The following is a 14,987-nucleotide window of genomic DNA, read 5'->3' as shown; positions in this document are numbered from 1 at the left end:
ATTGCTTACTAAATCAGCAATTATACAGCCCAGTGTTTTAGTAACAGTGCTGATAAAACTCTACCACGGGGTAGAGTTACCCTGCTGCAAGCTAAGCCCATCTGATGGCTGGCAGCCACTGAATTGTGCAGTCCTGCACCTCTCTTCTCCTTGCATGTTTCTTCCTCGTCCGTGTGCCAGCACTCCTGCTTTTCTGAGCACCTGGTAGTCCAGTTCAGGAAGCTAAATCGGCATACAAATAACCCCAGAGGAAAGAAAAATCAATTTTCTGCCTCTTTAGTTCCTTGAACCAATTTGCTGTGGAATGAGGTAAGTGCCAGGGCAAGCAGAAGGGACAAACAGGAGCAGGAGCTCCCTCACCAGCACCAGGAAGCCGTTAGGTCAGCCTAGCAGTGACACCAAACCTTAAGCCCCAAGGCTTAACTGGGGCAAAATGTATTTTCAGCCTGTATTTGAAGCTTGTGACTTTTGTTTTTAAAAAACGGCTTGTATTCTTGAAAACTCGCCTGTTTTTTCTTTCCAACTAAGTGAATCTGCTGGTTTAATGAAAGCTGCTACCTTCCCACAAGCCTTGCCTTTCATATACTATATTCTTTTATATGGATGAATTATGCCTTTTGTATGTTTGCAGAAGTTACAGCACTCAACAGGCTGCCTTCCCAAGGAAAGCCTGTTGTATATCAGCCTGTTCTATGATTCTGTATCATGTTGTATGCATGTGCTTCACTCCACACAAGTTTGCGTGTTTTGTTTTTTGAAACTCCAGTGCCCTTGATTAGGCTGTCATGTGTCATTACCTCTAATACAACAGAAATAATAAAAATGGAACCCAGCTAGTTAATTCACACGGTCTGAAATTTGTACTATAAAGCTGCATAATGCATCTCTTTCATGCATTGCTTTAATTATATTCTGGTTTCTTGATAATTTTGTGTTTATGTACATTTCTCATCTAGCTCATCACCAAGTAGAACCACACACAGAAATACCCAACACCCATAGTTTTCCCCATATGCTGAAAACTTTGTTTTCCTGTCTCTCAGTATGAGGGAAGGAAATGTCACTTGTGATGTCACTTTTTTCATGAACTTGGGTATTATTACACATGGATATGTGTAATAATCAGCATTGCATAGCTTAAATTAAGTCTGTGCTGACCAGAAATGCAAATGCTTCAGATAATGTCAAACTGAAGCATTGGAATGATGTGAATATCATTTCCATTCTCTACAGATTCTATTCCCCTGTTATAAAATAAAGAGTTACATAAAAAATAGAGGCTGAATGTTATGCCTTTATTTTCTGTGGTCATAAAAAAGGACAGTTAATCTCTTCAGAAGATGTATTTTTTTCACTGCATAATTCAGTTTTTCAGTCGATTAAAGGAAGACTCTTTTTGTGCCTGAAATCACATGGTGGTCACTCAGCTATTTTGTAAATAGCACATTACAGCTGCAGTAGCAGCAAACCCCTTTTACAGATCTTCCTCTTTAAGAATCCTGAGCCCAAGTAACGGATGGGAGAGACTGTGGACATGCTTTTGGGGACTGCAGTCCCGTTTGCTTTCTTTATGTCTTTTAACGTGGGCTTATGATGTGCCAGAGGTTGAGAACCAATAAACTGCTGTAACAGCCTTTATGCCTATTGCTATTTTATTAAAGCCTTTTATCAGTTCTGGTAAGGAGATCTGAAACTAGTCTCATTTATGGGCTTAATTGGAATTATTTCTGATTTACAGACTGGATGGCATAAGTATCGTAAGACTCTAGCCAGTGTATTTGTTTTAACTGCAAGGAAGATAATCTTGCTAAAGCCCTGAAGTGACTGGAGTGCCAGTCGCGTAGTCTGAAAGTGAGCACAGTGTGGTCCCACTTCTTTAATGCATATGAGAGTTCAGCTGCCTTTTCCACACACCTATATGCATATAGTGGAGTGATTCCTTCCACCAGTGTTCAGGTTCCTCAGGTTCTCTGTCAGTTTCAGATGCTAACTGAAGGCCTTAATCTTCAGCTTGAACTGGGAGAAGCTTCGTTCATTTTAATAGGTTAAATTTCAATCAGTTATTCATTAGGGACACCCCCAGTGGTACAACACAGGTTACAGACTGGGGTAGCCAGAGACAAAATTGCAAACTCATCCTCCCTACCTGTACCACTGAAGCACGGAGTCCAGTTGCTTGGGAGTGTGAGATTGACAAGGCACGGAGTTTCTTGCAGGAGTGGCTGAGGTTTCAGATGTGCTGAACCACCCTCCAGAGGGGTTTGTCTGCCTCTTGTCTGCAGGGAAGCCAAAGCTGCTCAGCTGGGAGGTGGAAGATGAGAGTGCCTGAAGTGAAGTGGGATGTGTCTGACTAAAGCATTTGTGATCGCTGCGATTTGGCCTTGGGCAGATCAGGCAAGCTCAAAGGTAGGCCATGATTTTAGGCAGTGCTTGCAAAAGCTGCCTTCTCAAATGAAAGATTCCACCCAGCAAGCTAAACAACAATATTCTGCTGAAATTACCAGCCAATACAAAAAAAAAAAAAAAGTCATCATGTAGGCAAGAAAAACAAACCAACAGCACAGAAAAACAAACTTAAGAAAGCTTGTGGTTTTCTTCTTAAGCAAGCACCCGTAGCTCTTTCACCTCTGCTATTCAGATGAGTAAGTGGGGGCATCTGAGGTGCTCCTAAGTTGATGATACCAGTTCAGTTGTTACCACACCCAGTGTAAGAAAAAGTGCGACATTATCTCTAAAATGTGGGCTTATCTCCCATAACCCCTTTTATTTCTGTGCTTTCTGAAATCAAAAATTATTATTTTCATTTCCAACGCAGCATGTTGTTCTGCAGCATTTGTGCAAGTATGTGTCTCTAACAGTGCTGCGTTGTTTCACTTGCGGTATTCTGATCTTTTGTTGTTGCAGTCAAAGATACATGCCATGCAGCTTTGTTCAGCAAAAATGCTCCTAGCTGACCTGAAATACTTCCTTGTCGTTCTCGTGCATGTAACCACAGCCTTGAAAATGCTGCCTAAGTCTGTAAATTGTAGTACAGCAACTGTATGAATGCAAATCTTCTTGGAGGTATAAGCTCATCTGCAAATCCATGAGAGCCAAATCACAGAACGTTAAAAAAATAAAAATAAAACCAATGCATTTTTATAGAGAGAAAAAAACTAAGAATTAATCTGAAAATCATTAACTTTTTCACAAACACTTGAAATTTTAGCCTAATATATCTTATTTTTTATAGCATTAAGGGACAATAATATGTTATCAAGTCAAAATCTTTAAGCAGTTTATGTCAATGGAAAGAACGGAATGCTTTTGCTCATTTAAAAAAATGTGAGCAGGGGAAATGGAAAAGAATGTGGCACCAGGTATCTTTCACATCAGCTTTAAAGCACAATTAATAATTATTTAAGTGAGTCTCAGGAAACTGATGAGTAAAGAAGTGACTTAAGAATCTATTCATGCAAATATCTTCACTGAGCCAATTAAAATGTGCAGGAGGTTGGGATTAGACAAAGTAGTACTCCACTCTCCAGTGTCTGCATTGGAGCAGATTTTACAAGAGGCAAATTATCCAACAATGATTTATATTGCTGTGGCAGATAGCCTAGCATGTCCTATGCGGTTGTAAGACACAAGATGAAATAGGCAAAGGCTGTATTTTCTTTAGACAGGTCAGAGGATTTATGTGCCTTGTTTCTTTGTTTCAGTGTAAAACATCAGGGCTCCATGTAATTTATACTCTCATATGGAAAATCACTTGTTTCTGCTGGTCTGTTCCTTAGGGAACATCTGTTCTTTACTTTTTGTTTTCCTGCAGATACTCCAATTTTCTTGTATGTCATCTTTCAGTAGAGCTGCTTCACATATGGTTTCTGGAGTATATTTATTATTGAATCCATAGAGCACCTGATATGCAACCCATCTGGAAATCACAGAATCATAAATTTAGGCTTTCCTTCTTCCTACTCCATTCCAAATAGTTTTGACGTATCTTTTAAAATCAGATTTTCAAGAAGCATATTTGTATGACTGTATATATGCATACATCTATACGTATGTATGTACATATAGAATATTAAATAGTTCAGTTGGAAGGGACGTACAAAGATCCAGTCCAGCTGCCTGACCACTGGCAAATGATAGGCTGTTTTGCAGTAATTAACTCAAAAAGATGTTTTGAACTTTTCTAATAGGAATTACATGCAATTGTGAGAAAGTTTGGACAACATGTGATGAACTGTTATACTTGACTTCCTGCCTTAGATGTCTAATTGTCTGCCTAAGCATCTGTATTAATGGCTTTACTGAAATTATTAATGTAGTTGCAGTTCAGTTTAAGGTACAGAGACAAAGAAGTACTGGATCATCATTAATATTGCTAAGTAGTTAGGACAGGTAACTAAAGTACTCTGTGTTGCCCTACTGCTGGAAATGATCAATTTTACAAGCACTGCAGTGACAGTGTACTATGCGAGACCCAGGAAAATAGGGTCACTGAAGCCATTTCATTGTGTTATGGAATAAACAGGAGGGCTTGCCTGGCTCGTTGGTTACTGACTGCAGTCAGCTGATGTGCAGAAGCTTCCAGCTAAGGCATGTGTGCTAGCTGGATCATTTGTGGTGAGATAAGCACATCATGAGCATGACTGCTTAGGGTTATATCCAGAAGCAGAATAGGCAGACAATTTCAGGGTATTCTTTTATTAAGGGCAGCATTTTTCAACTACAGCTGATGCAGATGAAGAAGCTACTGCCTCCTTTTGCTGACCACCAGCCACTCACTCTATCCTGTAGTGGAATATTAGCAGTCCATGTAATCTGCTCCTGGAAATTATGTGTAAAAAAGCATGCCAAAATGGTTCAGATAAAAACACTAATGACGTATGTACATTATTTACATAAAATTGGACCATTTTAGTATACCAGAGTTAAAGAGTCACTACATGTGCATCTGCACAGAGGGCACAATCTCTATAGGAGATTGTCCACAAGTGGAAGAATAATTGGGTCAATGTTCCTAAAGTACTTAGTGAAGAATACTGAACAACAGATTTCTCACCTCAACCCTGCAGTCACTCACAGTTCATCAAAAGGCAGATAAGGGTAATTGTTTTGGACCTCTGAAAATGAAACAATGCTAAACCCTATGGCATTATGAGAATTATCAAGTTCTCTTTAAACTTTCTAATAGAATATTCAGCATTTTGAAAAGTAGGGAACTAAATTAAACTTATTTGTGTCATTGAAACAAGTTTTACAACATCTTTGATCCAGTGTCATTTGTATTATATTTTAACTTTATTGTTTCTAGTCAGTTAATGTACTGGACATAGTAGAACAAGTGAACTATTAACCTAGAAAATAAGTGAAACAAGTGAGGTAGGTTTAATACTTACTCTGATTATCAGGTTTTTTTTGGTGATCATTCATGGAACATAAGGATGCTACACACTGTTTGGAATAAGTGTTCAATCATAATCTAAAGTATGTTTTTAATGCAGGTCATGGGATAACAGCAGTAAAGGAAAAAGCAGGAACTACCCTGGGAATTCATAATGCAAGTTCAGCATCTTCAGAAGCAGCAGAGCATCCTGCAGCTGAAACATCAATTATACGTAAGTTCAAGTTCACTGAAATCTTTGACACTGCCAGATTAATACAATTCACAAATTTTAATATTTTGATCACAGGATCCAGTTTACTGTAATTTTTGACCCGTAGGGGTGAAAGAAAACTGTAGCTTGCTCTTTTTTTGTTGTTGTTAGAAGCAGAGGATTCTCTGGACCAAAGCTCTTCTGAGAATATTCCTTCTTCTCCTTCATCTGGATCCCGTGGGATGTTGTCAGCTATTACTAATGCTGTACAGAACACAGTGAGTCATTTTAGCAGGCCTCTCTCCTCTAGGTATTTTTGATCATTTTTAGGTGTAACTTCACTGCAGGTGACATTTAACAAGTGGAGTTTGTTGGGTTGTAGGTCTTTGTAAAAACAGTTCTGTTCTAAGTCTGTTTCTTCCACTGAAATTGAAATCGTTAGCCAATGAAAATCCTTCTTCAGTGTAGCCAAAAAATTTTGAATGAGGAATAATTCTAGTAAGAAGACACAGAAAAAACAACTGCATTTCTATAGACACTTCCAGAGTTATCACATGTCAAAATTTTAGAAATCAGTTAGATAAGGGCAGTCTCATCCTGTTCACGATAGACTTTGTCTCCATATTTTTCTTACCTAAAACATGTTTCCACAGACTAGCTGCCACTTAAGATAAAATAAAAGTGGTATTGCTCTTAAAATTTTCATTGGCAACAGGTGTTACATTTCTTCTCATGTGAGTCTTTCAATTAACTGCAAATATTTGTATGGTTGATTTTTTTCATTTTGAAAATGCATTCAGAACAAAGTAGCATAATTTTATGAGCATATAAATCCTAATGTTAGCTTTAGCAGAGAAAATCTAGGGAGCTGAATGTTCAAAGATGGTATCAGCAAAAGTAATACTTTACAGTTCATATTGGCATAAGCTAGAAAGGAAATAACCACATTTCATTATTTTATACAGGGGAAAAGTGTATTATCTGGAGGCTTAGATGCTTTGGAATTTATTGGAAAGACAACCATGAATGTCCTTGCAGAAAGTGATCCTGGATTTAAGAGAACAAAAACACTGATGTCAAGAACAGTTTCTCTCTCTCAGGTTGGATTTATTTTAATACAGCTCTGTCAGTGCGGTTTCAGATTCTTTTTGCAGAATTTCACGTGCCTCAGGGAGAGGCTTTATTTATTGCAGTAGATATTGGCTAGGCTTACAAAAATAAATAGTGCTTTGTGTTTGCTACAGTTTCTTTTTATTCACAGAACCACAAAAGATGATGTAAAATCATCCTTTCTGCTTAATTATGTGAGGAATAGCTGATTTTGATGAGGTAATATATGTGGTAAAAAATTATTATACTCTGGAGAAACAATCAAATTGTTAGTGGTTTTGTAACAGCCGTAGATAGATGTCCTCCGGCACAAACATCCCTATACTAATTTCCCTGGAAATGAGTAATACTGGAATATGACGTATGTTTCATTAGGAGTTAAAGCTGGGAAAAGTTATATCTTATGTCCTTTTAAACTAAATGTACCCTTAGAGAGGAGTCAAGTCATGACTTGTATCTTTAAACGTTCAGAGATATGGTGATAATAGAACAGACATGTAAGTGCTGCCAGTACAAAATTATTTTAGTTCTCCAGGCACTGACAGGAGGGAGGCTGTGGAAATCAATATACATGGGGGAAGAAAAAAAAAAAAAACAAACAACCTTTAATTTTACTGCACTTACCACCCAGTAGAAAGTAGTAAGGGATCTCTCCTTCGATGAGATGTTTCATCTTTAGTATCAGTCCTTGTAAATTGATACAGACTATTGCTGTTGTGGTAGGCCAAAAGCAAATAACTCTTTTACAGAATGTTATCGTAATTACACATATTACATGTGTCTGTTGCAGCAGCACTCTATTTTAAACAGTCACCATTAATAAAGTGGAAATGCACACAGGCATAGCACACTCCAATCTCAGTATCACAGCTGAAGTCTGCACCGCAGTGTGGTTCTGAGTGTGTGTGTCCAATTCGGTAACGTTAGCCGTTGTACTAAGGCTTAAGCTTGTAGAGCATGTTTCATGGAGGGCATCCCAAAGCACTTCACAGGGTAATAGCATTAGATCTGCAGTAATGAAAATGGCTCCTGCTTTTTATAGAGACTGAAAAATTTGATCTATCTGGGAAAATTAATCCAGACTGTAGGATTCATGAATTTAAACACAGGGCTGTTTATACAGGCATATTTGATACCATATATGAAATGCTGTCTGTACGTAAAACAATGAGATTTTGTTGTTGACTTAACCAGGGCATGTATTTGTCTTCTTTTTATAGTTTCAATGTTTAAAATGATTTTAAACACATCAAAATTAAAGAGACAAATGGGATTGTCAAATTACTCAAAATCAAATTTAAAGAATGCTTAAAATAAGCCTGATCCAATGTAGGATAGATCTTTCAGAAGCAATAAAAATTTAACATTATAAATGATCAAGTTCCAGTGCCCTAGCCATGCCCAATGCCTTGTAATATGTTGCTTTGCTGTACCTGTAGTGACTAAATTGGGTTTGGGCTTTGAAATGGCCTGTAAGCAGTCTGAGCCATTCTGCTGACTATACGCATAGTCAGGCACATAGGGTTAAAATGAGCCTCCGACAATACCTACCTAACAATATGTGTGAATCCACCCATAAAATTGGATGCAGAAAGTTGTATAAATCAGTTCTCATGGATGTCATAACATAGTGCTTCCTTTTAGGTGATTTGTACATAAAACTTTATGTGTGATTTTGAAGGTGGAGACTTTGAAAAATATCATCGTAAGAGTTATGTAACAAATGAATAACTGAAGACAATATCATAGAAATTTTGAATGATGGAACAGTGTAAGTGGTGTGAGATTACCTGTATTCAGAGGCTTATACGTGATTTAAAATGCGATTGAGGTGAATTTACCACCTTTACAGTGGCATATTCATACAAGTGGCCAGGCTTTCCTGGAAATTCTGCTGTATAAGAAAATCACTCCAAAATTTCCCAAGTCTATGAAGTATAGTTCTGCCTCACTCTTGGAAAAGACATACCTAATTAGTCAGATCTCTTTTGTCAGTCCTGCTGTCACATAAAACTGATTTCAGTATCTACTAAAAATATTTTATGTACGTAGGAAATATTTATATAGGTGCATTACTTATGCAGGTAGGTAGGTAGGTCCTGAAAATAATATTCTTCCCATTTTGTGGTCTGTGAAATGGATAGCATGAGTCTTTAGTGCTGTGTATGAAATAGTCCTTTTTATTTTTCTTCCACTGCAATTGGTGGCTAGATTTATGAGATGGTATTCATAGCTGATATTACTTCTGAAAACATAAGCAAGATTGTTTGTTTATTGTTTAAAAAAAAAAAGTTAGTGATCACCATTGGGAAAAACATGCTCAGAATACTACTTAAATATTTTATTAGAGAAGTTTATCAAAAAAAAAGTTAGGTATTTCAGCTCTAGAATTTCAGCTCTGTAGGTGTGATATAGTCCCAAATTTTATTACTATTTTCTAAACAAGCAGAAGCGGAAGGTAATAAAATGTCATACCTGCAGCACCACCAATAAAACAACAGGAATGATGTATATTTTTGCAGCTGTTACGAGAAGCTAAAGAAAAAGAGAAACAGAGACGGGCCCAGCAGGTTACAGTTGAAAGGACAGCACATTATGGACTGCTTTTTGATGAGTTCCAGGGTTTGTCTCATCTTGAAGCTCTGGAAATCTTGTCAAATGAAAGTGAAACCCAGGTACAGTATGCAGACTGGATAAGTCACAATGGCTGGTAAAAAAAAATAAATTGTTCTTTACATTAATTTTGCTATGAAGTTGCATGTGCAAATGAACAGTAAGTTTTCCATCAGATTCAGAGAAAGCTGGATTGGTCCCAGGGGCAAGTCTGTGGCTTCAGGAAATTCATCTCAATACACCTAGAATTTAACTCAAAGATTAGCTCAAAAGAAACAGCTTCACAACTGAAAGTTATTTTTGTTAAGATCATGCATAGTGTGTATCTTTCAGCTTGTAACACTGTGCAGATGACTTTTCAGAGTTTGTAAGGAGGTTCAAGTCTTTTCGTTTTGTATCAGGCACTGATAGTAATTATACTCAGGAATTTCACACCTACTACGCTTGGAAACTAGTGAATTAAAATTAATTCCAGATTAATTATTCAAATCCTGTCTTCTTTTTTGTTGGTTTCTAAACTTACAGAAGACTACCCCAGGAATAATTCCATTACTGGAAGTATACAAATGCTTTATGTCTCTCCAAAGAACATGCTAAAGCTACTGACACCTATATGATACATATATTTTTTATTTTCAGCTGTTGAATTACTGACACTGCTTCTAGATCAGTAGAACACTGACAGTGTATTACTAGAACTTTTGTAAATTTGCATCAGTGGTTTTTTACTGAAACATGTTTCTGAATAAATTTCTTAAAATACATTTTATTTCAGTTTATTTTAGTAATTAGCACTTCTTACCCTCTGGGTTATTTTTAATAAAAAATAACCAACTTATTTTTTAAGGTTTTATTTGCTCACACAAATAATAGGGGCTCGCTTTAATAGCAGATAGGTAGATACTCTCCATGTTGTTTCGTTTTCTGCAATTATGTCTAAAAGCAAAATTATAAATTCTAAGCCTACAGACAAGGTTCAATGGTTGCTTTTGCAAGAAAAATAGAAAAGTTTACAACACAGGAAAGAAATATAGAGAGAACAAGTTCAGGCTGTGTCTGTCAACACTATTTTTCTTTTACTGTGAAGTACTGCACGGTAAGACTTGTGCAAGTCGTAACCTTGAGGTTTCTGATGTGCTGCATGTTATGTCCTAGATAACCCCTAGATTACTTGTTGACAGTCCTACTTTCTCAGCTATCTAGAAGATAAAAACACATAGGACTGAATGCAACTGTCTGGGTCAATAAGTCCAATTACCTGATATATATTCCAAAAGGCTCAAAGAATATATTCAAATTACACAGTACACACCACACCATGCACACTCATACCACACACTCTCAGTACTTATAAGCTTGGGACTCTAATAACAGCCTAAAAGCTACGCTCTGATGGGCCCACAGGAATGCAACAGAAACTGAAGGCATTGCTGATGTCCTTGGTCCTTCTAATAGCAGGGGTTTAAAAAATATATATATTTTTAAACTTTTATTTTAAAAAATCACAGTTATCATATGAAATGGGCAAATCATATGAATGGGAAATCATATGAATGGGCAGTTATCATATGAAATGGACACAAAAACCCTAGGTAGTCCGTCATATCTTGAGTTGGGTCTCCCAGCTTTATTTTGTATTTACCCTGAGCATATGAACTGGACATGCCAAGGAGGAACACAAGAGAAGCATTTTGTGTCTCGCCAGTCTCTCACTGAGTCAGTCTGCACTTCTGTGAAGCAAGCTAAAAAAATAAACACCTTGAAACAAGCCTAAAGTAAAATTTTATAACAAGGAGAGAGAAGACATTTCTTTTGGCTTCCATAGGTAGAGAGTGGGATCGTGAGACTAACACAACATAACTGTAGTGCAAACAGTGATTCAAATAAGCTGTTTCCATCCGTCTTGGGCATGCCACCCTATTACATATGCAGGGACTTGCAGATAATCTGCAACTCGCAGTTAGCTGAAAAGATGTCTTGATACATTCTTCAGAACATGTAGATCAGTACTCCATCAATAAATTTTGGTGGGATTCTGAAGGAGGAATATCAGGCTCTCATGAATGTTAAGCTAAGCGTGAGTTGTGTCTGTGCTCTTCTTGCATGCTGTCTTCATCCAAACAACCCCAACTGTTTATTACAGTTTGCAGTTAAACCACTGGTATGTAATTCAAAATAAACATTCTTGGAGAAGGTAGAGACCCGATGATCTTACAAGGCTGGTGTAATTTTTGCGATACTTAATCAAATGCTGATGAGAACTAAAGACAAGTCTATGTAATTTGGAAATGGAATTAGTGGAAGTTTCCATTTCTTAGCCTGTTTTGGTATCAGGCTCAAAATTAGCAATTTAACAAAGTCTCTGCTTCATTTTTGACTGCTTTATGTCCCTTCTTTTACAGATTCAGTCATATTTGGAAACGCTTGATGGAGAGCAGTTGGAGACTGTGAAAAATGATTTAATTGCTATAAAAGAGATTTTCCTTCCAAAGGAATCAGATGATGAAGTCGTGCAGGCACAGAAAGGTAATCAGAAATACAGAGACTTGACTGTATGGACAATTGTTACTTCTGTATATAGTAATTTAAAAAATTAAAATCCAAACTGTAATTTCTGTTATCTTAATATTCTTTATAAGAAAATCACTCAAATGATTACACTGGAAGTTCTGTAACTTGAAAGAATGCTTAACTTTGGATTTATATTGTAATTGAAGTATGAGATAAAGAAAATACAAGGTAAAGACGTTATACTATTTTGCTATATCATCAGTGAAAACAAAACAAAAATGAAAAGGGAAAATTCTGGATGATTGAGGTTTTGCTACAGAGTCTGTTTCTAAAGTTGTGTAATTGGAAAGTTTAGGAGTATTTAACAATGCTTTTCTATTTAGCAATTTCATCCTAACTTTGCACCTTCCCTTGGTAGATAGGGAAAGGATTAGAGTGTAATTAAGGGACTTGAAAAATCTGAACTCTTTGAACAAAAGGCACTTTGAAACGTAGTGGCAGTGCTGCCTTCTAGGTGTTGCTTGGCAAGATGTTGCATATGGAGTGTTAGAAAGAATAGCAGAACATGCCTTAACTATCACAGTGCTCAACATTAAAGAGGGTGGGACCAGTGTGGTAGTCCATAAAATAGCTCACAAAATACATGGATCCTCTAGTTAGCAGGAAAATGGGTGTCTTAAACCGATTAGGACTTTTGGCATTCCCCTGAATGGGCTCGGGTCAGGAAAAGTTACCATAATTTATACCTCCAGGCATGTGAGATCCATGCCAAACCTCTTCTAGCAAATAAAAAGAATCCCCTTGACTGAACACTGTCTCAAACCATTAAACATTGTAGTCAGAACCTTACTTTGAAAGATCTTTCTTCGCATCCTTTTGATCTTCTCAGGAGTGCTATGCCTATAATCTGCAAGATGCTGAGGTATGATTTCTCTAACCTTCAGAAAAGTTAGAGAAATTGCGTTGACATCTACATATTCCAACTGGAAAGTATTTCCTCATCAGACTCTGTTCTTTCAAGCAGTGCTTGCTCAGTATGCCTGATGTCTCTCACAGGTAGCTTATTGCTTCTCAGGGGAACGAATAGCAAGTGTTCAGTGTAAAGTCTTAGTATGGTAGAGTTTTATGCTGTGTTTTCCCTTGTTACTCTTTAAAACTCCACTTCCTTCAGCGGGATTGTGAGAAATAAGTGGAGAAAGTGTTTTACCTGCTAAAGATTGAGGATTCATGAGATGTGTGTTGTACCTTAGTTTATATGGGAAATAGTTTCTTTCTTTGAAACCAGCCTCCAGAAAAAGCTCCGCTTCTTGCACAAACTGATGTTTCCTCTGGTAGTTAGAAGTTCTGTTTTTTTCAGTGAAGCACACCTGCTGAACACTTTCTTGAAACATTAACTGGCCTTCTAAATGTGCTGGAACCAAGACAATGAGCACCTTAAAAAAAAGGGACAAAGTCAGAGTTTGCTGCAGGTTTTCCCCTGCAAAAGTAAGTCAGTCAACAGTGAAACATATCCTCCTCTCTGTGACAACAGAAATAATAACCACACACAAGATCTCTCCATATTACAGTTAAATGGGTGTTACTTTAAATTGGGCTGCAATTCAAAATGACTCACATCCTTTAGTGCAGTCAAACTCAAGATTTATTAGTACTTGAGCTACAGATAAATTTCACATATTAATACTAAGTTGGATAAGTTTTAGTTCCACTAGAGGACACAAAAATAATAGAAAAGTGAATCGCCTTTCAAGTAGCTTTCTGTTAGGATGGAGTTGACAGAATGTGGTCAGACTACTAAGTGGGGACTTGTGGCCTTTCTTCAGCCACTCCCATAACCCGTAGTACATGCAACACTGCATGTACTGTAGAGAGAGTGCTCTTAACACCGTATAGTGCTTTGACACGTCTCTGCTAGGCAGTGTCCTAGTCCAAAAATATGTTGTCTTCATTAAGATCTGTCAGAGTGAATGAAGGCTTCTTAGGAGCTTCATAAAACCTCCTGAGTCATGAAAAACAGACCTTTTCCTAAATTGTTAATGCACAGGATCTTAAGTGTTTTTAGTAAGAGGAGCAGATGAATAAAACCTCGTAAAACTTAAAGACTTCCAGTAATAGGCCCTTACGTGACAGCAGTCTGCCACTTTCAGATAAAAGCAATACCCAGCACCTTTACATATAATGCTGCATGGGATTTGCATGTCTGTTTCCTCTGATGGAGCACAGTTTTATTAAACTGTTTCATATTTCATTCGGACTTTGGTTTGCCAGCCTTTACATAATTTGGGCGAGTGTATGAGCAACACTCTACTGACTGCACTCAGTGTTCTGGTCGTATTTTACAATTAAGTTTAGCTTTTTGGAGTGCGTCAATGTGTATCCTTCTGGGAGCACACTTGATCTTTTAATTTACACTAAGAAAATGAGTTTGATGTTAGGAGAAATTTTAAATATCACTTGGCATCCAGCACTGATGAAAGACAGTACAGTTTAACAACAGGTTGGCTGATCAGGGTTAAGTGCAGCTCATGTCTTGTTCTAAAGAGAAGGCTTCATTCTGGTTTATGTTCTTAGCCCAGGCTAACTAAGGTCCTGTTAAGCACATTCATAAGTTTTATACTTACAAAGTCAAGCCAGCAAGCCATATGTTCTTTTAATGGCTTATTTTTATTATAGGAGTGTATAATTTCACTTCAGCTGGCTCATCTTGCAAGAGGTAGCAGGCTATGTTAAAACCTATGGAAGAATTTTGCGTTTTAATCCTGCTTGCTAACTAGTTTGTAGCTATAATGAACCTTCCTTCCATAGGATTTTAATTTTTGCTTCTTAGGTTGATAAAACGTGCATGGTTTTTTCCCTTTGTATGATGAAGCCAACCCCTTACAGAAGCCAGAGATTATCTAATGGTGTTTGAAGATGTTAAATCCTATCTATCCACTGAACAATATTTACAAACAAGTTAATCACCACCTATTGTCTAATTTGGTGCCAATTTCTTTTGATCAAGGTCATGTTATTTGTGCGGTGACATGTGTCAATGCTGTGTATATTCAGCAGAACAAGAGACTAGCTGAGAGGAAAACCAATACTTTACATTCAAATATTTGAAAAGGGTGGCTGCTTGTTTTATGTAAACTTTCAGGTTCCATTCTTACCTTAGACTCCCAG

At 37.2% G+C, this 14,987-nt stretch overlaps 1 protein-coding gene across 5 annotated transcripts in view; it reads left to right on the top strand.

Annotated features, from left to right (window-relative positions):
* Positions 1 to 14,987, top strand: part of FAM114A1 (family with sequence similarity 114 member A1) — a 37,031-nt gene that overhangs the window by 8,972 nt on the left and 13,072 nt on the right. For all 5 annotated transcript variants that reach the window (XM_040556780.1, XM_040556778.1, XM_040556779.1 and 2 more), the window contains 5 exons: positions 5,496 to 5,609; positions 5,760 to 5,866; positions 6,554 to 6,688; positions 9,221 to 9,373; positions 11,714 to 11,837. In XM_040556780.1, coding sequence (XP_040412714.1) covers positions 5,496 to 5,609; positions 5,760 to 5,866; positions 6,554 to 6,688; positions 9,221 to 9,373; positions 11,714 to 11,837 — 633 coding nt within the window. The remainder of the gene's footprint in view (positions 1 to 5,495; positions 5,610 to 5,759; positions 5,867 to 6,553; positions 6,689 to 9,220; positions 9,374 to 11,713; positions 11,838 to 14,987) is intronic.

Source organism: Cygnus olor, chromosome 4, assembly GCF_009769625.2.
Source record: "Cygnus olor isolate bCygOlo1 chromosome 4, bCygOlo1.pri.v2, whole genome shotgun sequence".
Classification (NCBI taxonomy): Eukaryota; Metazoa; Chordata; class Aves; order Anseriformes; family Anatidae; genus Cygnus; species Cygnus olor.
The sequence above is the reverse complement of the archived record's forward strand: the minus strand, read 5'-3'. Positions and strand labels throughout refer to the sequence as shown.